The sequence below is a fragment of the Stigmatopora argus genome, chromosome 15 (genome assembly GCF_051989625.1).
Source record: "Stigmatopora argus isolate UIUO_Sarg chromosome 15, RoL_Sarg_1.0, whole genome shotgun sequence".
NCBI lineage: Eukaryota > Metazoa > Chordata > Actinopteri > Syngnathiformes > Syngnathidae > Stigmatopora > Stigmatopora argus.
In genome coordinates, this window is record NC_135401.1 from 9938282 (window position 1) to 9964318 (window position 26037).

Here is a 26037-nt window from a genome sequence, read left to right on the forward strand (position 1 = left end):
GTGTTGGAATATAATCAGATAGATGTTGATAAGCCAAAATAATAATAGTGGACTTTCGGTTTATCTCCTCAGAGGTCGCCACGGTAAAACGTATATGAAAACACAATATATTTCAGGGAAAGAATTGCATAGAATCCTATTACTCTTAAGAACGTTCATTAGGTCCTCCTGTAGCCTGTTGTTCATGTGTGGATGTGTTTTCTGTTTGTTTTACTCAGGAATGGTGTCTGTGCTAGACCTGATGCAGGGCGGGTTCCCTTCTAGGGCACCTTTCCATGAGCTTTACAACATGTATAAACAGTACATGCCTGATAAGCTTACCCGACTGAACCCGCGTCTTTTCTGCAAGGTGCAATGCTAAACGATTGAGATGGACCGTAGTATTGCAATTTTAACTTTTTTTTTACTATGTAGGCTTTGTTTAAAGCTCTGGGATTAAATGACAATGACTTCAAATTTGGGTTGACCAAAGTGTTCTTCCGCCCCGGAAAGGTATCCAGCATAGTTGATAGCCTGACAAATAGAATTGGCCTAAAATAAAAATTCATATTTGATTTTGACTTTGACTTTGAAGTTTGCAGAATTTGACCAGATAATGAAGTCAGATCCCGACCACCTGGCAGAGCTCTTGAAGAAAGTCAACAAGTGGCTAATGTGCAGCCGTTGGAAGAAGGTCCAGTGGTGTAGCCTGTCTGTGATCAAACGTAGGTCCATTCAGTTGCTTACAGTAATGTTTTCAAAACAAGTGTCACGAAACTGCAACAGTATCCTACCCCACCAAGTAAAATGTAGTGTCCTGGTGGTAATACTAAAGCCATACTTACACCCTTGAATATATTTCTCAGGCAGAAAGCAGCTTCAAGCAATCTGAAATTATTCTCTTAAAGCAGTCAGCACTGCAACACTTGACAATGTGCTTACTTGTGGAATTACACCATTGAACAGCATCCATTGTGCTCTTTGTTTTGAAAGCATTCAATTAAATTATGGAAGAAAATTGGCTGTTTGATGAGGCACTTCCTGCATGGCAGACCATACAAGTAATGTATTGTATTTCAGTAGCCATTTGTTTTAGGTTTAGAAAGACAGCAGTATTACACAAATGGGTAAGATATGCTTTTAGGGCTCTAAACGCTACATCCCATTCTTATGATCAGGTTAGATTTTTGCTTGGGTTAAGAATCTATTCTAAGTCTTTCTCTTTTTCCACTGTTGCCAGTCAGGAACAAAATGAGCTACAGGGCTTTGGCATGCATTAAGATTCAGAAGACGGTGCGCATGTGGTTATGTAAACGGAAGCACAAGCCACGGTGAGTCTGTCCCTAGATCTACAGTAATTGAAAAGCTTTTTTTTCATACTTTCAATTAAGAGACAATTGTTCGAAGAAGTTAAAACACTTGAAATTAACTGCTGTCCAGTTGAGTATTCCTTTTATTCTTATTCAATCATCACATCTTGTTCAAACCGGTAAAAAGTCAAAGAAAAGCAAAACACAGGTAAGGTAAAACCCCACATAACGAGTAATGAGGACAGCAGGTCCATCACTGCTTTGCAAGGAAATTGGGAATTAGCTAGAACAAGCTGCTACATGATCAGATAATAATCTGTATTAATCTATTTTATCTTTAGACTTGGTGAAGCAGCATGTGACGAATTACACAAGGTTATTTCATATGTCTGGTGCCAAGTACTTACCTGTGGAAAAAAAAATTATAGTACTATATGTTATCACCAAGTGGATTGTCCTTAGTTAAAGTAAGATAGTGTCTACATTGTGAATCTGAAGTCCTTTTATAGTGCATGTGGTTTCCTCTTATAATCATTTGGTATTTTCCAGTGTTTATTAAATTATTACAGAAACACACTTAGTTTTTGTTAGAATTTAAACAAAATGCACAACTAATGTTTTCCTTGCTTAATTGAAAATTAATTTATTTCCTTTCCAAAGAAAAACATAACTCTCCATTCTTTTGATTAGGGTCTATTTAAAAGAAATGGGCACACACATTTAGAAAAGTTTTTATTTGTTTAATAATTTATTCTTATTACAGCATCGATGGTATGGTAAAGGTGAAAAATCTGAAGAAGCACATAGAGCGCTTAGATGAGGTTGTTAATGGATTGAAGGAAGGCAAACTGGAGATGACCAAGCTGGTCCAGCAACTGGCAACCAGCATAGACTCCCTGATAGCCAAGATAAAAGTGAGTCATCACCAACTTTATGCTCCACCCTCTCACAGCACTCAAGGATTATTTTCCAGTTGTAAAGACATCTCTATTCAAAGCGACTGTTAAGATGCTTATGTCATTCATGTTCCAGACGCTCTACATGCGTTAGCGTTGAGTTGTGCATCTACTATTACGATTTGAATTTCTTCAAGGATGGCATTTGCACTTTATATATTTACCCTTGAGCACACAGTAGTCTTTCTTGCTAAGTGCTCACTGCTCATGTTGTCTCTTTCTCAATCGATATTTTCAATCAGTGCACGTGGAAAAAAAATCCTCTCCTCAATAATGTCATTTATTGTGGCTGTTACTTAAATCATCAAACTTGATTAGCGAAATCCCAGTCCCCCCTGCCCAATAAACACCTTTTATTGGGTCTGCCAAGTTCTGCAAATCACCAACCAATCTGCATCCCATCGGGTAGAAATTCCAAGTGCTGCTTTTCTTAAAGCTGTTGCTTCTCATGCACCATTAGCAATTATGATACTGAGACTGGCAATGATGCCTGATGTCCTCTGGCTATTTGTGTGACGCAGCAGTGATTCCCGACACTTCCACTCCGCCTGCTTCATACCAGTCAGCCTCTCAGCCCCCTTATTCTTCTGTTAGCCTATTAGCAGCCCAACTTCAACACTCGGAGTGCTCTGAACACTGCTTTGCCGAGTGAATAATTCATGGGAGGCCAATGCCTGTCATTCGGTCATCCATACGTTGGGGACGAGACCGTGTCACCTCCCCTCTTGGTGTTCCAGTTAGTGACTCACTCTAATGAATCGTGAATATATCAACCTCTCTTCCCCTCATTAAATATCTGACAGGTCCGGCAGCCCGTCACTCACCATCTTTTTTTCTTTCATTTTGTTGCTGCATGGCACTTTGTTGGCACCAAACAAAGGTCATACCACCGCAAAAAAAGTTTTTCAAAGTTAATGCAAACTTTATTTAAAAAAACTATGATTATTATTTCAGTTGTACATTTGTTTACACAGCAGTCCAGTAGATATTGGCTATCTCTCTCATGTTTATCTTGTGACCCTAATATCTCCTCGAACAGAATTCCGTGATGAACCGGAAAGAGATTGATACCGAGTACCAGGTGTTGGTGAAACGCTCAGAGGAGCTGCTGTCCTCAATGCAGAAGAAGAAACAGGAAGAGGAGGAATCTGAGAGGTTGAAGCACATTGAGGAGGAGATGGAGAGAGAGAAGAAACATCAAGAGAAAGAAGAGCAACAACGTGAGCTAGAAGAAGAGGAAAGAAGACTGTATGTGCCAACAAGAGGAAAGATTAGTGTGAAATATTTTGTGAAGGTGTGTTCAGGGTTTAACCCAAATCTTCAAAAACTCTTTCTAGGAAATCAGAGATGGAGGTGAAGAGGAAGCAGGAAGAGGAAGACAGGAAGAAGCGAGAGGAAGAAGAGAAAGTTTTACAGGTTTGGGCTGCTGTAGTTAGTTATATATATATGTCCTCTTGTTATACAACATATTGATGTCTGTATAACAACTGCTCAACAAAAGCAAATTCCAATAGATTGTGTTCAAATAAAATAACTGACTCCGCCTGGACTACTTGCATATCTCACAGCAAGTTTATTTTTACCCAATCCCTCTTTTAAAAAAAAAGATGGAAATTGAGTTTAACCACTTGTCAGTCACGATTTTACCAGTCTACACCATGGTTTGGTCTGGGGTTTTCCTGAAAGCAGCATCATGTATTGATGACATTTTACCTCAGTTTTACCTCAGTGCCCTAAAATAAAAATAAACCCAGAAATATTACAAATGATCTTCTTTTCTAATGAGGTGATTGTCGGGACAGCAGTAGCTCATCTGAAAGGATTTGGGGTTAAAATCTAGTTATTAGAGTTGAATTGCATTTTCTGAATCGTAAAAGGAGGAAGCGCCAACCCAAGCTCAAGGGCATAGTCATCCCTAACGACATCAATCTCTCCTTTCTTCATATCTTCGAATTATTTCTCCATGTGATTTGCAACCGTATATACTGTAGTTGCTAATTAAATTTTATTTTGGGGGATTTTAACGAGGATATAACAAAGTTCTTAATGACATAAAATTAAGAAGGTAGTAGGGAATTCTGTATGTCTCAATAAAAAAAATCGTCATAGAACATGATTACTGATTGGGTTCACTCCCTTTGCTCTCATGTCATTTCATTTGGACAACAGTCTATGCTGACATTTGCACAGAAAAATTTAACATAAGCCGAATGGTTAGCACGCCGGCCTCACAGTTCTGGGGTCCTGGGTTCGATCTCAGGTCGGTCCTCACTGTGTGGAGTTTGCATGTTCTCCCCGAGCTTGTGTGGATTTTCTCTGGGTTCTCCGGCTTCCTCCCACATCCCAAAAATATGCAGCGTAGGCTGGTTGAAGACTCTAAATTGCCCCAAGTATTAGTGTTAGCATGAATGGTCGTCCGCCTCCTTGTGCCCTGCGATTGGCTGGCCACCAATTCAGGGTGTCCCCCACCTCGTCCCCATAGTTAGCTGGGATAGGCTCCAGCAACCCGCACGCAGCCTTTGAGAGGATAAGCAGTTAATGAATGAATGAATAAACCAGCTATCCAATGCAGTTAGTGTTATTGTTTCAGTCAAATTATCTCTAAAGTACTTTATACAGTAACGTAATCAGTCTAATAGAAAGGATATAATTTTATGTAAAATCCGACCACTATGTAACCTTGTGGTTTGTTTCATTGATTCTCTCTGCCTTTCCTTTCAAAATTACTGGTTGTGTGTCAAGTTCATTTTGAACACTCATATGACTAAGACAAAAAAAACATAACACAATTACATGTCTCACACAATATACTACTTAAATACTTTTCTACTTAACTCTATTGAATACACACTGTTGTTTAATGTCAAAATAAGTTAATGCTCTCACACTAGAGCCCTGTGGGGCCTGTTTCTCTCTAGCCTACCACTAAACCATTTATGAAAGCAAACAAACCATCTCCACAATGTAGCTGCATTCTTAGTATATCTAGGTTGCAATGGTGAATGTGCTAATTATATTGTTGCATAGTTGTATGGTGCTGGCATCGAGCACAGTCCACATTGGTGTACGTCTGTTTCTATTTGTTTAGTAGAAAATTCTTCACACAAGTAGATTGCGGGAATGAATTCTTAGGGCTCTTGAATTGTTGCTCTCAATAAAGAAAAGGAGGAACTCGTGGAAAGCCTCTTTTTGGCTTATCATTATGCCTCTAGTGCCCTTTGTGTTTTGGCCTGTCTCCTGGTTTCCCCTCCGTGCTCTTGATAGAGTGCTACATTAGGACTCATTTTGCTATGCATTACCATCTGCAATGTCTAAACAATTTCTGAAGGCTCAATATATTAACCCTGGAAAAAAAATATTCCTTCAGAGACTTTGTCTCTCAAATTGTCATAGCTTCCCCCGTCTGGAGTCTACCCCATTGCACAATATATTAGTAGAAATTGATTTGTGTTTATTGCTTCGGAGCAACTTGATATCCCATCATATGGGAATGACTGTAATGATTGTCTCTATTTTGTAAACAGTGTATTTCTCTAAGATTTTCTGACACGATCACTTTCTGTCCAAGTGAAGGCACCATTATTCTTACTTTTGGACCAACTCCCAGAAGGCTGTGTATGTGTTCTTGATTGATTAGCCTATTCTCTGACATTTTTTCTCAGACTAAATTACGTGCACCTTTTATATTCTCTCTTTTGTTTGACAATTATCTGCTTTACTCTCCTACGGTATTTGTTATATCCATCCGTCCTTGTCAGTTCTCCACATTTAAGATTCAAGACTATTTTGTGTGTTAAGTTAAGGAGTTGTTTGTCCTTTTTCACATAGGAATAAACCACTCACCAGTTCCCCAAAACTCATTGAAAGTTTTTACCAAACTTTGCAACCAGCAGACTTCATGTAGGAAAAAGTTACTTCTCTCTCATTTATTTCTGCTGCATCAAGGACTCGCATGATAGCTTGGCCCCTTGAGTCCTTAAATCTTTGTGTTCTGGTGGCATTAGGGAAGTTCCAAAAGAGAGCCTTTGTGATTTAGGTCTGCTTTAGAATTATAAAACCTTTGGACTAGCTCCTCTGAGGGCCATACTAGGCTTCACTGGGAACCATAAAACCTTTTTTGTGCTCTGTGACTGTGAAGCAGCTCAACATTTAGATCACCTCATGTTTCACTCTGGTACGCTGGTCATCTGTCGTGGCTGCTGATCTGACCATCCACAAGAATGAATAATACCTTATTGCCCGGGAGGTTATTTGTATTTAAAGCTCCTTAAAGAAAATGGAAGACGGACTTCCTCAATGGGTTTAGAAGTGTTCAATCTACAGTAAATCATAGTGAACCCTATAGTTAAACTTATGTCATTTCATTTGTGGGCTACAAGGCACACCTGACTTTTACCACTGATGTTTTCAAGAAAACTTTATTTGTTAATATACGTATAAGCCACAATGGACCATAAGTCGCAGGTGTCTGCATTGTCTTATAGGATGTTTGCACCAAAATACATGGAGCTCATTGGTCTTTAAAAAATGCCATATGGACCATAACCCGCAGGTTTCAAAGTGAGTATGTTGTAGCTTATAGTCTGGAAATAATGATAATTGTTGTCAAAATATCAGGTACACTAGTCATTAAAGCTACTAGGCAAGGCCTTTTTAGGTGGTGGCCAGACTGAAAGCAACATCAGGTATTGTAGGATGTCAGACTGGCATAGTGATGCATGGAATAATTTAGTGAAAACCCCTACCAGCATGGCTAGTCATTGTTTGAGGACAGTTCCCAGCTAATCCGTCTGGAGAAAACTATTGTTATGAAAGAACTCTCAAACTGCTGTTGCTGTGTTTGTCTAGACACATGACCAATAAAGCTTTTTTAATAGTGGATTAATAGCTCTAATCAGGCTCAAGTATACAGCCTAGTTTTGTTTATATTCTGTAGATTCTGGCAGAGAAGACCATCCGCATTAAAGTAACATGTGGTCTGTTTGTGTGTGTCATTTTCACAGGCCGAGCTTGAAATCGAGTTTGCCCTAGAACGTGAGGAACAGGTCCAGCGGACCGCAATGTTGGAGCAGGAGAGACGTGACAGGGAGCTTGCCATGAGGATTGCTCAGAGTGAGGCTGAGCTCATCACTGATGATGGTCAGATAGACCCGAGTCTTCGCAGGTATTACATATTAATAAAACCAAAGTGTATGCATGGGGGTGGAGAAGCACATGTTGAACTATTTTCACAATGAAATTAACGAACGAGCAGCAGCACCATCTCCTTTTTTCTGATTTCCATGCAAGCGTAACCACTTTTCTCTTATTATTCTGTCCTTTCATAGTTATGAGGCTTTTTCGGACCTTCCTATTTCTGCATCCTCAGCCAAAGCCATGTAAGAACTCAAAACAACTTGTTAGTAGAGTTAAAAAAAGAACACATTCCTTCACTATGGTGCCTCTAATCATACTTCCATCCTGTTTCTGAAATTCTTCGAGTAGATCAGCAGACCAAAGTTCTTGTTTTGTTCCATCTGGTCCATAATAACATATGCACATAAAATCACATAAATCCAACAATAGATAGTAAAAAAATCTCTGGTTGTGCTATTCTGAGGATATTTGTATTTGATCAAAAGTACAGATCATACTGTTTACTCTGTGTTAACTCAGTTTGCAATTTTGCTCACGCATTTATGGTTAAACATCACGTACTCTGGAAATGGATTATAACTCATCAATATAGGCACCAGTTGCATTCTTGTATAATGATTTGCATCTTAAATCCACCAGTTTGTGTTCATTACATTTAGAAAATAGACACTGGTCTTGTTTTGATTTGTCATTACTGCTGCTGCAACCCAGCAACAGAACAAGTACATGCTTTTTTTTCTAGTTACTATTGGGGCTACTCAATTGGCAAACCAAGCTATCATTTACAGAGCTGTGTAATGTGAATGAGGTAAATTGCAAGTAATCACCCATCCACTAACAAGGATTTAATTATTGTTGAGTTGTAAAATTTGAGATACAGGTGTGTGCTTCATAACCTTTAAAAATACTGAATAAGTCAAGCAGTTTTTATAGCATCGAAAAACCAAAGTTAAACCGGACGGCATCTCCCCACAAACCTGCCTCCACATCTGCTTGCAAATGCAGTACCTTGGTTAAACTGCTGTTCTCCCATATTACAGTTGAACAATGTAATAAGCATTTTGGACTCCCTGTCTCTCTCTGTTCCTGGGTTGCTCCGACCAACCATTTTCTATTAGCAACAGCCCATCACTTCACCCCCATTGCTTGTCCCTTGCCTGCACAATCCTCCTCGTGCTTTTCCTTATGTCCCAGCTAGACTGATGATGATGATTCTCACTCGTTCTAATGTTTTCATCATCATCAATAATACTACAAGCGCTAATCTGGATGATTAGATAAGACATTTTCCACTCTTAGACATTAGCAGCTGTAAATAGAGGACTTAATTCCTCAGTATTATTGAATTAGCAGCCTCGGCTCTGCAGGAAAGCTTGGTATGTGATTTCAGACCTGCTGTTAACTGTCTGAGGGTCTGAATAGATTGTTTGATTCATAAATCAAGCTACCCTGTGAATGCCAGCAGTTGTACAGTATGTTTTTTTGTGGTGCTGGTTTGACATACACTGTAAGCTACAAAGGAGGGAGGGGTCCTGCTTTTAATGTCTATTGAACGAAACAAAATAGTTTTACTGTTGTTTATTTTGATTTTGTTTTCTTTTTGGACCCTTATGAGAAATATATTGTTGAAGAAGACATCGACCAAAGCAACCAAGGAGAGAATTTAATTATGCACGCTTGTAATGTGTATTGCTAACATATAGGGCTTTAGTTGACACTTTGCGGGAGGTCTTTATATCTTCAAAAGCCTGCACAGCAGACTGCCCTCCTGCAGATTTTTGTAAAGTGGTTAATGAATAAAAAGGCTCTGAGTGAGTGATCGTCTGTTTGGAGACACCTTTGCTTCATAGCATGTATGGGGGGACAATTTTTAACAAAAATATTAAATCGTAACATCTTTAAATCTTAAAATCTTGCTATTGGTAATGTGCATTTTCAGAATGATTCATTTCAGTTAAGCACTTTCCTTGATGCTGTTTTCATCACGGCAACGGTACACGAAATTCAGCTATCATCTTCAATTAGGACACTCCATTTTAGCCCATGAAAATATGACTTCCTGTTCAGTTGTACTCAAGATCTTCAAACAGTTCTTGGATTTCGAGGAAATAAGCATTATTTTGGGTCATTTTTGTATGTTGTTACATGTTACAAATCCCATCAAAATGGCAGGACTGGCTTCACCAAACTAAGTATTAAGGTGTTATTTTAGTAAATTAAAATAATAAAATATTTAAACTAATTGGGGCATCGGCCTCAAAGTTAGCGAGCATTCAGATATTGCACAAATTCCCATATGTGGGCTTCACGTGCAGGGTGGAAAACATGGTTTGTCATGGTGGCGCCCTAAATCGTGAAAAGTTGGGGGCAAATAGAGGTCAAGTGAACACCATGGGGGACATCACCAAGGATTTGTCAAGTTCTTTTTAGTCCATAGACACATCAGACTCAATGTTTTTTTTCTTTCTTCAATATAATGGTCTAGTTTGTTATTTCAAGCTTGGAAATGAAAGTATACGTTTGAAAAGTCAGAATAAACAGATGTTATTGTATTTTCACATGAAGTGTGTTCACAATACTTATGATTGTCTTTCCCTCTCAAAAATGACTTACTAACAACCTAGGTTGGCTGAATACTCTTTTAGTTGTGCCTTTTATGTGCTTCGAATCAAATTTTTGCTGTGCTGGTGTTCATGCTGCTTTTTAAGAGTATAGTTCTAGCTTGTGAAATGTGACGTACGGCATGTGCCAAAATAACAGCTTCACATCATAATCTCTTCACATTGGCAGACAGTGACCCTTTTGTGCCCTGTCATTATTTTATGCGTCCCACGCATATTCATCATCACATGGTCTTTACCCACAGGGGTCCTCAGGTGCAGGCAACTAAAGCTGCGGCTGGCGTGAAAAAGTATGACCTCAGCAAGTGGAAATATGCTGAACTGCGAGATGTCATCAACACTTCCTGTGGTAAGGAAACCCAGCTTGGCTGTTTGTATGTACATATATATACTATTTACACTTTGGTGGATTCCTCTCAGTATTTTTTTTAGTATCTAGCATAAGTGCCAAAAACGCTCAGCCTGCAGCTGTGCTGAGCATGTGGACAGACAAGATCTTGTGCCCATTAAATGAAAGGACGGATCAGTTGGTGCTCCCACAGCTGCTGCATGCTCATTACACTGGCTTTTTTTTTAAAGTGGCACAGAAAATAAGTTATCACCATTTTGGAGGATGACGGACCTCTGGACTTCCGACTCTTTCCGCGCCAACTTCTACTCAGTCAAGTATAAAAATCAAAAGACTTTCCGCTGGCTGCCCGATATATGGCAAGCACTGTTAAGTCAAGCAACCCAGATACTTCCTTTGGGATCCCAAGGACATCTGAACAGTGGTGTGCCGTCAGGGCCTTCAAGGCCTTCGCTGCTGGCCTAAGAAATATCTGAATCATATATTATATTTTGTCCATGAATACTTATGAAATAATTCCAAATTGTCTGTTAGCTTCCTTTCCCGCTGGTTGCACTGCTTCCAGATGTGTGTTTTCATATTGAAGCATTTAACCAATCACATTTCAGCCATTAGTTGTTGCCAGGGTCAGAAATCTGCCTCAAGGCCTTCACAATCAGTTCTGCAGGCTCTGTTGCATTAAACAAGCGTCGATAAGACTGTTGCTTTAACCAATCAGAATTTGATTTTGTGACACCAAGGCCTTCTCGCAGGCGTATATATTTGCAGTCAAGACTTTCCAATAATGACAAAGTTAAGTATGTCTACTTCATGGTGTAGAGGGGTAATCATTTTTCCCTTAAATAAAAACAACCGTGTAGTCAAGACTTTCCAATAATGACAATGTGAAGTGTTGCCACTTCATGGCGTAGAGCAAAGGTCTCCAAACCGGTCCTGGAGGGCCGGTGTGGGTGCAGGTTTTTGTTCCAACCGATCCAACACAAACAGTTTAACCAATGAGGTTTCTGCTGAAAAAAGAAGCACCTGACTGCAATCCACTTATTGCACTTCTAGGATACCAGATTGGTGGAAAGGTTTCCTCTTACCGGTTGGAACGAAAACGTCCACCCACTGCGGCCCTTTCCCGACATTTTCCCTTAGTTATTTCTATATATTTGTAGTCAAGACCTTCCAATAATGACAAAGTAAAATGTGGCGTAGAGATTTGTTCACCTGACTACCATGTGGGAGGCTGGGGTTTGAATCCCGGTCGGGAAACATTTTCCCTTAGTTATTTCTATATATTTGTAGTCAAGAACTTCCAATAATGACAAAGTAAAATGTGGCCAATTTGTGGGGTAGAGATTTGTTCACCTGACTGCCATGTGGGAGGCTGGGGTTTGAATCCCAGTTGGGAAACATTTTCCCTTAGTTGTTTCTATATATTTGTAGTCAAGACCTTCCAATAATGACAAAGTAAAGTGTGGCCAATTCGTGGCGTAGAGGTTCGTTCACCTGACTGCCATGTGGGCAGCTGGGATTTGAATCCCGGTCGGGAAACATTTTCCCTTAATTATTTCTATATATGTGTAGTCAAGACTTTCCAATAATGACAAAGTAAAGTGTGGGCACTTCATGGCATTTTCTGATAGTTGTTTCTATATATTTGTAGTCAAGACCTTCCAATAATGACAAAGTAAAGCGTGGCGAATTTGTGGTGTAGAGGTTAACTCATCTGACTATCATGTGGGAGGCTAGGGTTCAAATCCCAGTTGGGAAACATTTTCCCTTAGTTGTTTCTATATATTTGTAGTCAAGACCTTCCAATAATGACAAAGTGAAGTGTGGCCAATTTGTGGTGTAGAGGTTAACTCATCTGACTCTCATGTGGGAGGCTCGGGTTCAAATCCCAGTTGGGAAACATTTTCCCTGAGTTGTTTCTATATATTTGTAGTCAAGACCTTCCAATAATGACAAAGTAAAGTGTGGCCAATTCGTGGCGTGGAGGTTCGTTCACCTGACTGCCATGTGGGAGGCTGGGGTTCGAATCCCGCTGTCGTTTGACTGATTACTACACTATGTAGTTCAGTAAATGGATGATCCTTTTTTCATTAAAATAAAGACTTAGTCATTTTTTTCAGCAAAACAATTATGTGTCGCATCTGTAGCTGCAGTAGAGGTTTTATAGCCATAAAATAGTTTTTGAGGGTTGGATTGATTCCGACAGCTGAAGGCGTCGCTAGGAAATTCACGGACCGCCACTGCTTCTGAATAATCTGTGAAAAGTATTTCATGTAATACTGAAGGTGCTGTTTACATAGAGTAATTTTTAGAAGGCCAATTAATTTGAGCAACTCATTCAACTCCTCAAGAGTTCATTTAACCAATCGGGTTCAGTTATGTGGTAATCAACCTGGATACTTCAGGGATTTAAAAATTCCGCTTGGATTGTATTGACTCCTTAAACAACTTTTATGGCCCATTATTTTAGATGCTCTATTACCTTTGCTGCTTTAGCAATTCTTTAATGACCACATAGAACTTAAAATGTCACTCAGTGGAGTGTGTACCATTTAATTGCTATGAATGTCATGCTTGTCCATCTGTTCGTTCGTTGGCAAACTTTTGCCCAGTTAATGAAGGATGACTATCTGAATTCTGAAATGTAAACTGTTCCATCGATGCCAATATAATAAATGATAGTAAATTAATACATTCCTGGATATACCTTTATACAGAGGCCTAGAGAGACAATGTTTTTTTTCTTAGCACACTGGCTTTACCATTATATCATTTGTGCAAATCTGCTCTATGGTTAAAAAAGATTGTGAATGGTTTATCTCAACAACAACAACAACAACAAAAGTTGCAGTGGCCTAAACATTACTGTATCTCCTTCTCACATGTAATGAGTATGTAAAGTTCAAGTACATAACCCTTTTTCACAGACTGCAGTCACAATAATTGACAACAATCCATACCTTAATTGTATTGTAGGTTTAACGACATGTTTTGTTTGGACAGACATTGATCTGTTGGCGGCCTGCAGAGAGGAGTTTCACCGGCGTCTGAAGGTCTATCACGCATGGAAGTCCAAGAATAAGAAACGCAATGATGACGGAATTGATCAGAGGGCTCCTAAATCTGTCACCGACTATGGTTAGTTCACGACCTACATCTCTCTATCCTCATTCCAATGTCTGTGAATACCTATGGTTTTGATTATTTTATTTTCCTCAGTGCCTTACCTCACATTTATTGGCAAGGATTAATGGCCTGCCTGTAAAGAAATCCAGTGCTTGGCAAAATTCAATTAATCAACAGAATACAGTGGCCAGAAAATGTGGCTGCCAACTGTTTGCAGGAAAATATCTTAAATTAACAAGTAACTGCCAGTCATGCTTTGTCAGGTCCATGAGACGTTAATGTGACAGCTTAATGCTTTGCTCTTGCTGCTTGCAAATGATTTGGATTTTGCCAGCATACCCCTGATATGTTAGCTTTTTTCTCAAAACAAATATTGATTGTTATTGGTTGCTTATATTGATAAGTAATCAGGATATTAAATATGCCCTTGAAAAAAAATGCTACTTTTTTTCCATATCTCATGTTTAAATTAATGATGATCGGCACATATCTGGAAACTATTTTCACAGTATTTTATTTTTATTTATAATTTGTATAAACTTTTTCCATTCAACTTCAAAAATCAACCATAAAAATCCAACTAATTATACGACACCCATAGTTAAAATGAAATTTAACAGAAGCAGATGCTGAGCAAAAGCAAACAGCACTTGAGCCTCTTATTTATTTTGCTCTTTGGAAACTTGTGGGTGATTGTCTTCCAATTCCAATCTCCTTTCAGAACAAAAATACACAAAATAGAATGTGAAAAATTGAAAATTTAGAGTAAGTAATTTTCAACTAAATGCTCCACGGGGCTCTGCTTCTTCAACAGCGCAACAGAACCATACCCCTACAATGATGTCCCAGCACCAGGAAGTGTCAATGAATCGGCAACAGCGCTACTTCCGCATCCCTTTTATCCGGCCAGCCGACCAATATAAGGACCCACAGAATAAAAAGAAGGGCTGGTGGTATGCCCACTTCGATGGGCCCTGGATCGCCCGACAGATGGAGCTTCACCCAGACAAAAGACCCATAGTGTTGGTGGCAGGTCAGTCAAGAATGTGTTTACAGAGTATTATCTGATATGTATTCAAGAAAATAATGTTATTTTTTAAAAGAATCATGTACTGAGCAAACCATTGTCAAACAGCGAAAACATCTGAGCCATGGTAGGCCATTAGTTGGCAATGCTTCTTTATGAGGAAACCATGACGCCCATGGGCCTGGTCTTATTTGAAACTTAATGCCCATGTTTAGAGTATTTTTAACGCATCGCCATTGGACACATTAAATTCTTGTACAGACGCTCCCCTACTTACGAACGCAATTGGTTCCGAGCGATTGTTCATAAGTTGAATTTGTTTGTAAGTTGATTCAGTGCTATATTTTGTATTATAATTTATGTTTAAGGCTGATATAAGTATATTTAAGGTTTATATAAATGCATTTGTATGTTTAAGGCTTGTATAAGTAACACGCATTGGTTTGTACTGAAAAAAAAAACATTTAATAAAATGGAGAGAATATGTATAGTACTGGAGAGAGAGAGAGAGAGAGAGAGAGAGAGAGAGAGAGAGAGAGAGAGAGAGATTTATGTATTAGAAACTGAAACTTTCAGAAGTCACTGTGGTCCAGTGGCAAAGACAATGGGTCAGAACTTCAGGTGGACTCGAGTTCAATTCCACTCTTTGCAATTCTAAAATTGTTTATTGAGGTAATGAAAAGGATAGATATAACTTCCAATCACATCATTTCAGAAGTCACTGTGGTCCAGTGGCAAAGACAATGGGTCAGAACTTCAGGTGGACTTGAGTTAAGTTCCACTCTTTGCAATTCTCAAATTGTTTATTGAGGTAATGAAAAGGATAGATATAACTTCCAATCACATCATTTCAGAAGTCACTGTGGTCCAGTGACAAAGACAATGGGTCAGAACTTCAGGTGGACTCAAGTTCAAATCAGGAATGAGTTCAATTCCACTCTTTGCAATTCTCAAATTGTTTATTGAGGTAATGAAAAGGATAGATATAACTTCCAATCACATCATTTCAGAAGTCACTGTGGTCCAGTGGCAAAGACAATGGGTCAGAACTTCAGGTGGACTCAAGTTCAAATCAGGAATGAGTTCAATTCCACTCTTTGCAATTCTCAAATTGTTTATTGAGGTAATGAAAAGGATAGATATAACTTCCAATCACATCATTTCAGAAGTCACTGTGGTCCAGTGGCAAAGACAATGGGTCAGAACTTCAGGTGGACTCAAGTTCAAATCAGGAATGAGTTCAATTCCACTCTTTGCAATTCTCAAATTGTTTATTGAGGTAATGAAAAGGATAGATATAACTTCCAATCACATCTTTTCAGAAGTCACTGTGGTCCAGTGGCAAAGACAATGGGTCAGAACTTCAGGTGGACTCAAGTTCAAATCAGGAATGAGTTCAATTCCACTCTTTGCAATTCTCAAATTGTTTATTGAGGTAATGAAAAGGATAGATATAACTTCCAATCCCATCATTTCAGAAGTCACTGTGGTCCAGTGGCAAAGACAATGGGTCAGAACTTCAGGTGGACTCAAGTTCAAATCAGGAGTGAGTTCAATTCCACTATTTGCAATTCTCAAATTGTTTATTGAGGTAATGAAAAGGATAGATATAACTTCCAATCATATCATTTCAGAAGCCACTGTGGTCCAGTGGCAAAGACAATGGGTCAGAATTTCAGGTGGACTCAAGTTCAAATCAGGAATGAGTTCAATTCCACTCTTTGCAATTCTCAAATTGTTTATTGAGGTAATGAAAAGGATAGATATAACTTCCAATCCCATCATTTCAGAAGTCACTGTGGTCCAGTGGCAAAGACAATGGGTCAGAACTTCAGGTGGACTCAAGTTCAAATCAGGAGTGAGTTCAATTCCACTATTTGCAATTCTCAAATTGTTTATTGAGGTAATGAAAAGGATAGATATAACTTCCAATCATATCATTTCAGAAGCCACTGTGGTCCAGTGGCAAAGACAATGGGTCAGAACTTCAGGTGGACTCAAGTTCAAATCAGGAATGAGTTCAATTCCACTCTTTGCAACTCTCAAATTGTTTATTGAGGTAATGAAAAGGATAGATATAACTTCCAATCCCATCATTTCAGAAGTCACTGTGGTCCAGTGGCAAAGACAATGGGTCAGAACTTCAGTTGGACTCAAGTTCAAATCAGGAGTGAGTTCAATTCCACTATTTGCAATTCTCAAATTGTTTATTGAGGTAATGAAAAGGATAGATATAACTTCCAATCATATCATTTCAGAAGTCACTGTGGTCCAGTGGCAAAGACAATGGGTCAGAACTTCAGGTGGACTCAAGTTCAAATCAGGAGTGAGTTCAATTCCACTATTTGCAATTCTCAAATTGTTTATTGAGGTAATGAAAAGGATAGATATAACTTCCAATCATATCATTTCAGAAGTCACTGTGGTCCAGTGGCAAAGACAATGGGTCAGAACTTCAGGTGGACTCAAGTTCAAATCAGGAATGAGTTCAATTCCACTCTTTGCAATTCTCAAATTGTTTATTTAGGTAATGAAAAGGATAAATATAACTTCCAATCATGTATAGGCGGGCCGCCTCGTGGTGTAGTGGGTAAGTCACCTGCCTGCGACGTGGGTGTCGAGGGTTCACGTCCCGGTGTCGCCAGTCAACGACTATATGGTGTCGGCAGTCGGCCGCAGGCCGACTGTCGAACACCACCAGGAACCCCCCCTCCCAACTGTCTTCCGGTCAGCCGAAGGCTGAACACCACCAGGAACCCCCCCTCCCAACTGTCTTCCGGTCAGCCGAAGGCTGACCGGAAATATTGTTTTGCTGAAAAAAATGACTAAGTCTTTATTTGAATGAAAAAAAAATTACCCATTTACTGAACTACTAGTGTAGTGATTAGTCAAACGAGAGCGGGATTCGAACCCCATCTCCCACATGGCAGTCAAATCCACTAACTTGAGGTCTGTCTGACCCATTGTCTAAGCCACTGGACCACAGTGACTTCTGAAATGACATGATTGGAAGTTATATTTATCATTTTCATCACCTCAATAAACAATTTGAGATTTGCAAAGAGTGGACTTGAACTCACTCCAGATTTGAACTTGTGTCCAACTTCAATTTCAAACCATTGTTCTTGCCACTGGACCACAGTGACTTCTGAAATGAGATGATTGGAAGTTATATCTATCCTTTTCATTACCTCAATAAACAATTTGAGAATTGCAAATAGTGGAATTGAACTCACTCCTGATTTGAACTTGAGTCCACCTGAAGTTCTGACCCATTGTCTTTGCCACTGGACCACAGTGACTTCTGAAATGATATGATTGGAAGTTATATCTATCCTTTTCATTACCTCAATAAACAATTTGAGAATTGCAAATAGTGGAATTGAACTCACTCCTGATTTGAACTTGAGTCCAACTGAAGTTCTGACCCATTGTCTTTGCCACTGGACCACAGTGACTTCTGAAATGATGGGATTGGAAGTTATATCTATCCTTTTCATTACCTCAATAAACAATTTGAGAATTGCAAAGAGTGGAATCAAACTCACTTCTGATTTGAACTTGAGTCCACCTGAAGTTCTGACCCAATGTCTTTGCCACTGCACCACAGTAAAGTTGGAAGTTGTATTTATCCTTTTCATTACCTCAATAAACAATTTGAGAATTGCAATGAGTGGAATTGAACTCACTCCTGATTCCCACTTCATGTTCTGACCCAATGATTTTGCCAGTGGACCACAGCAACAACTAGAAGGTGAAGAATCAGAAGTCAGATTTATTCTCCGACTCTCTTAGCCTTACTTGCTATGTCATTTTTTAAAGAAAAAAAGCCTTACGATACTATGTCGTTTTTTAAGAAAAGAAGCCTTACTATACAATATCGTTTTTTAAGAAAAAAAGGCTTCCTCTACTATGTCGTTTTTCAAGAAAAAAAGCCATGCTATACTATGTCGTTTTTTAGGAAAAAAAGCCTTACTATACTATGTCGTTTTTTAAAGGAAAAAAGCCATATTATACTATGTCGTTTTTTAGGGGGGAAAGCCTTCCTCTACTATGTCGTTTTTCAAGAAAAAAAGCCATGCTATACTATGTCGTTTTTTAGGGGGGGAAAGCCATACTATACTATGTCGTTTTTTAAGAAAAAAAGCCTTACTATACTATGTCGTTTTTTAAGAAAAAAAGCCATACTATACTATGTCGTTTTTTAAAGGAAAAAAGCCATACTATACTATGTCGTTTTTTAGGGGGAAAAGCCATACTATACTATGTCGTTTTTTAGGGAAAAAGCCTTCCTCTACTATGTCGTTTTTCAAGAAAAAAAGCCATGCTATACTATGTCGTTTTTTTAGGGGAAAAAAGCCATACTATACTATGTCGTTTTTTAAGAAAAAAAGCCTTACTATACATGGTCTTTTTTAAACAAAAAAGCCTTACTATACATGGTCATTTTTTAAGAAAAAAGCCTTACTATACGTGGTCTTTTTTGTAAATAAAAAGCCTTACTATACTATGTCGTTTTTAAAGACAAAAAAGCCTTACTATACTGTGTCGTTTTTAAAGAAAATAAGCCTTACTATACTATGTCGTCTTTAAAGAAAAAAGCCTATACTATGTTGTTTTTTAAGAAAAAAGCCTTACTATACTATGTCGTTTTTTACGAAAAAAAGCCTTACAATACTATGTCGTTTTTTTTAAGAAAAAACCCTTACAATACTATGTCATTTTTTAAGAAAAAAAGCCTTAACGCAATTGGTTCCGAGCGATTGTTCATAAGTTGAATTTGTTTGTAAGTTGATTCAGTGCTATATTTTGTATTATAATTTATGTTTAAGGCCGATATAAGTATATTGAAGGTTTATATAAGTGCATTTGTATGTTTAAGGCTTGTATAAGTAACACGCATTGGTTTGTACTGAAAAAAAAAAAACATTTAATAAAATGGAGAGAATATGTACAGTACTGTAGAGAGAGAGAGATTTAGAAACTGGCCAAAAGAAGCGACCTAATGACGTTTGCACAGTTCTTCTTTTTTTCATCATAAATGATGCGGTAGCACTGTATGGCATCATTCAATTGATTTGCAAACTTTGTGCAACGTTCAATATTTGGGTCCTGCTGCTCGATCTTTCTGTTTATAAATGGTACTGACGGTCGAACGATTCAATGCCCGTGAAACGCTCACCACTCTCACGCGCATCAAGCTTCGTTATTATTGCCACTCGTTTCAAATGAAATGGCTTGCCTCTTCCTTGCAACTCCCTCAATAGAAGCCTTTAGCTTTTTACCAACCATATTCAATATTGGATGCATGAGCTATTTAATGATACAAATGAAAAAGGTTCTTTGCACACTGGAGATACATTCACGCACTTCCGCATTGCAACGAAGAAGAAGGTAGATGCTGGTTGAGCTGAGCTCTCACAGCGCCAGGCGTCGGTATTAGCGGCGGAAAGAAGTACTACTCCGAAAAAGGCGCGAAATACAAAATTGGACTTGCGAACATTTTTGGACTTAAACGCAATTTGCAGACATGTTCGTATGTACCGTTGTTCGTAAGTTGAATGTTCGTAAGTAGGGGAGCGTCTGTATATGGGCATTTTGTGGAAGATGATAGGTGTGGAAAATAATGCTGTGCTTTATTTTTTTTATCCGAATCTGTCCTGTTCAGGCAATTGGACAAGCAGAATAGTGAATGTTAGTGTATTTAAACATTTTATGATTATGCATAAAAGTATGAATCTTTGTTCCTCACCAAATTTAGAACGCACACGTTTAATGATATTGTGCAAAAGAAAACGAAGTTCTTAAACGGAGATGGTTGAGAGAGTCAGAGATGAGTCAATCAACAAAGTACAGTGTATTAGGATCCATCTCTACGTAACTAAATTCCTTTCTCATTCACATTTTCGTTTTTCTTTATCTCCACTTTTGATTTATTATGTGATTCGGAATTTTCTCCTTTTGATTGTCTGCCATTTCAGGGAAAGATGATATGGAGATGTGCGAGCTGAGTCTAGAAGAGACCGGTCTGACTAGGAAGAGGGGTGCCGAGATACTGGCTAGGCAGTTTGAGGAAATTTGGGAGCGCTGCGACGGAATCCATTACCTGAAGAAAGCCATTGAGAACAAGCAGGCACGGCCCACTTATGCCACCGCCATGCTGCAGAATCTCCTTAAGTGAACTCGCACATCGCAACACATGTCAAAAGGCAAGCAGGATGTGATATATGATGCAATGTGACCTATCTCCATTCATGTTGTGTTGTTTGTAGTTGTTGTCTTCACCACCCTTAAAGAGGCCTTAAATTTGCACCTCACCAAAAAGTCCAGCCTAAAACCTTAATGAGCAAGACATTTATTTGTTTTCATGCTGTGTTTATGTGTGTATTCTGTTTCTTGAAACTGTAAACACAAGGCTACCTTCATTTATTCTAATTCTACCATCTTTTTTTTGTATCGAGGCTAATTTGATATGCAGGAGGATTTTTTTTGGCTTTTCACGTTGCAGTGTTTGTTTGGTTGTTCTTGCTCAAAAACATTTGTCTTTGTATTTCCACCGCAACATTAGAGAATAAATTATATTATCGATACAGCGATATTTTAATTGTATGAATTATGCTCGGTCCAGTTGCGCCTTAGCCCATTAAAGTCAAAGTGTGAAGAATCGTGAGTAGCGCAGCAGTTGGGGGCAAGCAACTCCTAACTGGTCTTGACGTCCTAATGAGCATTGCTGCAAATAAGATTAACGTACAGATCATTTAAAACGAAAGGCAAAGGTACGCCTGATGTTCATCCTAGGCTCGCACGCATACATGGTGATCAGTGGAGTTAAAGCCGATTAAAGGTTCACTGCAGGCACTTGTTCTTTAACTTGAACATTAAGTGTGTTTGAGATAACTCAGTTAGGGTAAACAACAAATTATCCCATCAAAAAAAAAATTGCCCCAATTTAGGCATTTCCAAAAGATTGTTTTTTGCTTATTTATCAAAGAGGAATTGTTATTTTCCTACAATTACAGTATAACAAGGAAGGCATCTGCTATTGGGGGAGAAAATCTCCTAATTTGAGTAAAATGTTTTATTTAAGGTGATGTATTTGTTTTATTGACTGATAAATGCTGTAGTTTAGGCAGTTTGAAGTGAAACATTTTTGCTTGAAAGGAAAGAGGGACGCATTTGTTAAAGTGCATAATGCACCAAACGCTTACCAAAGCAGGAAATCTAATATTTTAACACCCCATAATAGCAACATAAAAAAGGCAAAGGAGCTAAATGGAAAAACATTTTATTATATTGATAGTAAAATGTGTACAAAAAATAATTTTCAAACATGAATGATCTGACTGAGAGAGGCTGAAAGACTCGTGCCTGTTTTACGTTATTGTCCGCTAATACATTCATTCCTTAATTTTTGGAACGTGACAAAGGCGAATAAAAATGTCTCAAGTGACATAACACCAAGTATGTCACTTTGTAAGCGATATTTACCTCATTGTGAGGAGAAAACAGCTGTACAGGAACTGTTCCTACAATTCATTATGCATAATAAATATATGATTCCACATGAAAACAACATCAATCTGCACATGTTGGAATATCCATAGCGCTCTCTCTAGCTAGAAAGGTTCATCACTAAAAAGTTCAGGACCTAATACGTACTCAATGGGGTGTTTTGGGGGCGTGGCATCAAAGATACAATTAAGCGTAGATCCTCCACTCGCTTTGTTGCCGTGGCAACTCTAGCTGCAGGACTCCACTGCGCCATCACACCACAGTGGCCTCACCGCCCTCACTGTCTGATGTCCACAGAAGAAAACACGCTCTGTATTCATTTGGTAGTCGCCACGTCTAAGAGAACCAAGTAGAGATGCAATAGATAAAAAAAAGGAAAAAAAGTCCTCACTCCTTTTAAAATGTCATGGTTGCACTGTGATTTTAGAGATATTTTAACATTTAAAGGTCATAATAAAAAAATATGTTGGAAGATGAATGAAGACAGAAAACAATTTAGTGGTGAAATGCTGTTTCTGCTATTTTACCCAGTTTTGAAAACCTTAATACACTTGCTTAGTAATATTCTTATTCATTTGAATTTTGCATTCTTTTAGTCATTTTTGAACAAGTCGTATTTATGGCCCTATAAAATAATTTATTGTCAACTTCCACTTTTACAGGACCTTTATTGTACTGCTGCATAAACCAAACCCTATGATTTTCTCCAGCCATATGGTCCAACAAAACTTTTCAAAGCATCAGAGGGAGCTCATTCTATCTGTCAGTAGAATGGTTTAATGTGTAGTTTTTAAGGTATTAGATATTCCATGGAGAACATTGATGTTCCTGACAATTGGCCTGCCCCTCAAAATTTATTTAAAAAAAAATGGTGGGACCAATGTTCCCTCTAAGCTGCGCGTGTGCGCAATTGCGCACTACTCTCGTCTTCTCTGCGCACAGCAAATCATGTGGAGCGCACAAAATAAAATCCCAATTATTTTTTATTTATTTATTTATTTTTTCGCTGTGAGGCCGACGCGCGAACCACTCATCCGCCGGGCCGCCCATTCATAGATATTAATCATTACATTTTATTATTACTAAATCATTTATGTGTAGTAGACATACACCTGCTTATGGCAGGTGTGATACTGGTGTGTGCCCATAGCGAGCAATGATGATGTTGCTCACACCGGTACTCAGTGTGCTCAGGGAGGTTGTCTTTCTGCCCAGACAAACAAAAAATTAGAGGGAATATTGGTTGGGACTACAAGAATTGATGTCAGGTATTGGCTGTGTCTTAGATGCAAAATGGGAACAAACGTCTCTTTTTTTGTGTAGCTCTTTGTGGAGGTTTTGCACAAAACAACCAACAACATCATGCACAACTTTGGTGATTAGAGGTGATCTGAAGCATTTTAGCGTTGTTCTGAGCACGATGTTAGTACAGAAAACAACTTAACACGTAACTATTTGTGATTTGGTTTATATCATGGACACATTTTTCTTTGCAGGTGTCGTAGCGCCATAATATTTCATGCAAATGTGCTGAAATATTTACACTCACTCTTGAAGATAAAGTACATATTTAACCTGAAGGCAGAAAAACATTTTTTAATCATGATTCCCTTTAATTCCCATTCGTACTCTACTATTCCCGAGCTTGTGGTTTACAGTGTGTGCTTTTCTTACCTCATTGTGTGGGATGCATTGATGGAAGTCCACCAGCTCCGACACTAACTTTTCGGATCTTGTGGTGTAGAGTTTTCTGGGGATCTGTAGTAAAGACACACACACTCTCATAAAGTGGACACCCGCTGGCTTTACAACACGCTTCATTAATTTCTCATGCCAGCAGAGGTGCCTGGAGAGCACGTAAGCAGATGGAGAGTAAATAAAAAGTGACGAGCGCTACAGTACAACAAGTATTTTGACCTAGAGCTATAGCTACACGGCAGATGTCATCTTTGGTGGGTTTTGCGCTGCAGATTTGAATGTTTTGTGACATTGTAGGAGGAATAGTGGGTCCTTACTCACAGATGAACAGTAAAGCTAAAAGATGGAATAATTGAAGGACAAACTACAGCAAAAACGGGTCAGAAAGTCAACAGGAACAGGATTGCTGATGACAACAAATGAGGATGGCAATTTGCTGTTGAAAGTTCTGTTTGAAAATCAAACACACTTAAGCATAATTAGACTGTATTAATTATTTCCTCTATTAGCACTTCATTTTGTGATTTTCTGAAATGAACATGTGACCCTAGTGAGGCTAAGCGGAACAGAAATTGAATCAATGAAAAAAATGAACTCTCAGGCCATTTAACTCTCTGCGAAGCATTAACGTGTTCAGTTATAACTGTTTAGGCACAACTCGCTTTCAGATGTTAGAATTTTGAATTTTAGGGGTAAGCTAAAGGATATATTTTTTAACTAAAAAAGCTGGGTTACTTTCATGTAACATTTTCCTTGAGAAATCAGCACATCACACAGGAACTCAGCTTTTCTTTCAAAACCGAAAACAATTGAGAGTATTAAATGTGATGTAACAAGCATGTGTTTGTTAGAGGAGTGGGCCGGCTTCTTGAGCAGTTAGTAGCATGAAGGTTAGTTCAAGTTCTCGTGCTGCTCAGCACTCTGTACCTCAATACTGAGATGTAAATTTTCAACTGAGGCATACAGCTCCTGCTCAGACTGGTGAGAGTGGGATGAGGCAGAGCTCGAGGGGCACGGCAATGTGGACACTTGGCTTAAGACGCCATCATCATTCTCATATACAGGGTTCACCCTCAAAGTATTTTCAAAGGCATAGGGAGCAATGCTGTGCCTAGTTGGAGGTGGATAACATGTTTAAAAAGCCTAATGTTATATCTTACATTACAAAACAACAGTGAGCAACTTACACTAAGGTGACTGCCTTCCTCGTCGCTGTGCACTTCTTGTTAATGAAGACCAAAATGCCGATGATAGCGCAAATAAAGCAGAGGCTTCCCACGAGGCAGGTTATAATTAACGATGGGTCGAGTGGTATTGAAACCAGCTCGCTGCAGCGCTCTCCATGGTAGTGCCAGAATTTGCCTACGGGACATCTGGAACATGGAAATTGTCTCATTTTGGGAAAACATGTTTCACTTGATGAATATTTTATGTTAGGGAATATCACTCTACTAATATCGTCACCAGGGGGAATGAAGCCCGCGCCTGCCCGCACCGAAGTGAAGCGGGTAAACCTTCACACAATCAGGTGGCATTCAAGGAATACATTAACTCAGAATTGTACCTGCATATGGCTCCATGGCCTGGGATGATTTCACACAGGCCTCCATTTAGGCAGTAGTCTGGCTGTAGCTCGCATGTGCTCTGACAGTGAAGGCCATCCACTGCGTTGTAGCCTGGGTCACACTGACACTCTGCCTCATTGTTCCAACTGTTCTCCACACAGCGTGAAAACTCATTACAGGCCAGGAACTTGCATGGGTCCGCTTCGTCAGCTACGGAATAACACAGGAGAGCGACATTAACATGAGAGCTGCGTGCACCGCCAGCCAACCGCTATCTCCAGGTTGAGAGGAGAAATGAAAGGGCGCTTTGATCAATGAGCAGCAAGGTGTTGACTTTTAATAAGATATACAGTCGGTAGCTCGTACGCACAAACAAGATTCATCACGTTTAAGTTGCTGTATGTTAAAGATGGACAACTGTGGACTTTGACCTTGTCACATAACAAGGCAAAGGACTAGAGTCTAGAAATCAAAAGCTTTCATTGGAGAAGAACAAGTCAAGCTCAACAAATTTGAAATTATTATTCACACCGCACCACCAAATGTGATGTCAATAGAAGAACATACATGTAATAAGAGCGAGAAATATAGTCAATTATAAATCTAAGTGTCTTGTTTTTCCACACATCTACTTCTAACCTCGTCTGTGAATTGTATTCTTGTTACCCGTTGTTTTTGTTGTTGTTGTAATTATCTTTCCAGAAGAGGTAATTATCAGTTTACTTTTGCACTGCACTTTAGACTGTCTGTAAATGCCA

At 38.9% G+C, this 26037-nt stretch overlaps 2 protein-coding genes across 5 annotated transcripts in view; one reads left to right on the forward strand and one right to left on the reverse strand.

Annotated features, from left to right (window-relative positions):
• The window catches only part of LOC144089649 (unconventional myosin-VI-like), a 42428-nt gene extending 21334 nt beyond the window's left edge, over nt 1-21094 (forward strand). The window contains exons 21-33 of one of the 2 annotated variants that reach the window (XM_077620709.1): nt 219-349; nt 415-492; nt 575-704; nt 1220-1310; nt 2053-2203; nt 3285-3493; nt 3583-3661; nt 7249-7409; nt 7573-7623; nt 10248-10351; nt 13355-13489; nt 14292-14510; nt 20486-21094. In XM_077620709.1, coding sequence (XP_077476835.1) covers nt 219-349; nt 415-492; nt 575-704; nt 1220-1310; nt 2053-2203; nt 3285-3493; nt 3583-3661; nt 7249-7409; nt 7573-7623; nt 10248-10351; nt 13355-13489; nt 14292-14510; nt 20486-20685 — 1739 coding nt within the window. In that variant the 3' untranslated portion in view covers nt 20686-21094. The remainder of the gene's footprint in view (nt 1-218; nt 350-414; nt 493-574; nt 705-1219; nt 1311-2052; nt 2204-3284; nt 3494-3582; nt 3662-7248; nt 7410-7572; nt 7624-10247; nt 10352-13354; nt 13490-14291; nt 14511-20485) is intronic. The other variant, XM_077620710.1, reaches the window with a different exon arrangement.
• A 679-nt stretch (nt 21095-21773) lies between these two features.
• The window catches only part of impg1b (interphotoreceptor matrix proteoglycan 1b), a 33459-nt gene continuing 29195 nt past the window's right edge, over nt 21774-26037 (reverse strand). For all 3 annotated transcript variants that reach the window (XM_077620706.1, XM_077620707.1, XM_077620708.1), the window contains 5 exons: nt 25279-25489; nt 24902-25087; nt 24642-24825; nt 23691-23774; nt 21774-22352 (listed from right to left, as the gene is read on the reverse strand). In XM_077620706.1, the coding sequence (XP_077476832.1) occupies nt 22269-22352; nt 23691-23774; nt 24642-24825; nt 24902-25087; nt 25279-25489 (749 nt within the window). In that variant the 3' untranslated portion in view covers nt 21774-22268. The remainder of the gene's footprint in view (nt 22353-23690; nt 23775-24641; nt 24826-24901; nt 25088-25278; nt 25490-26037) is intronic.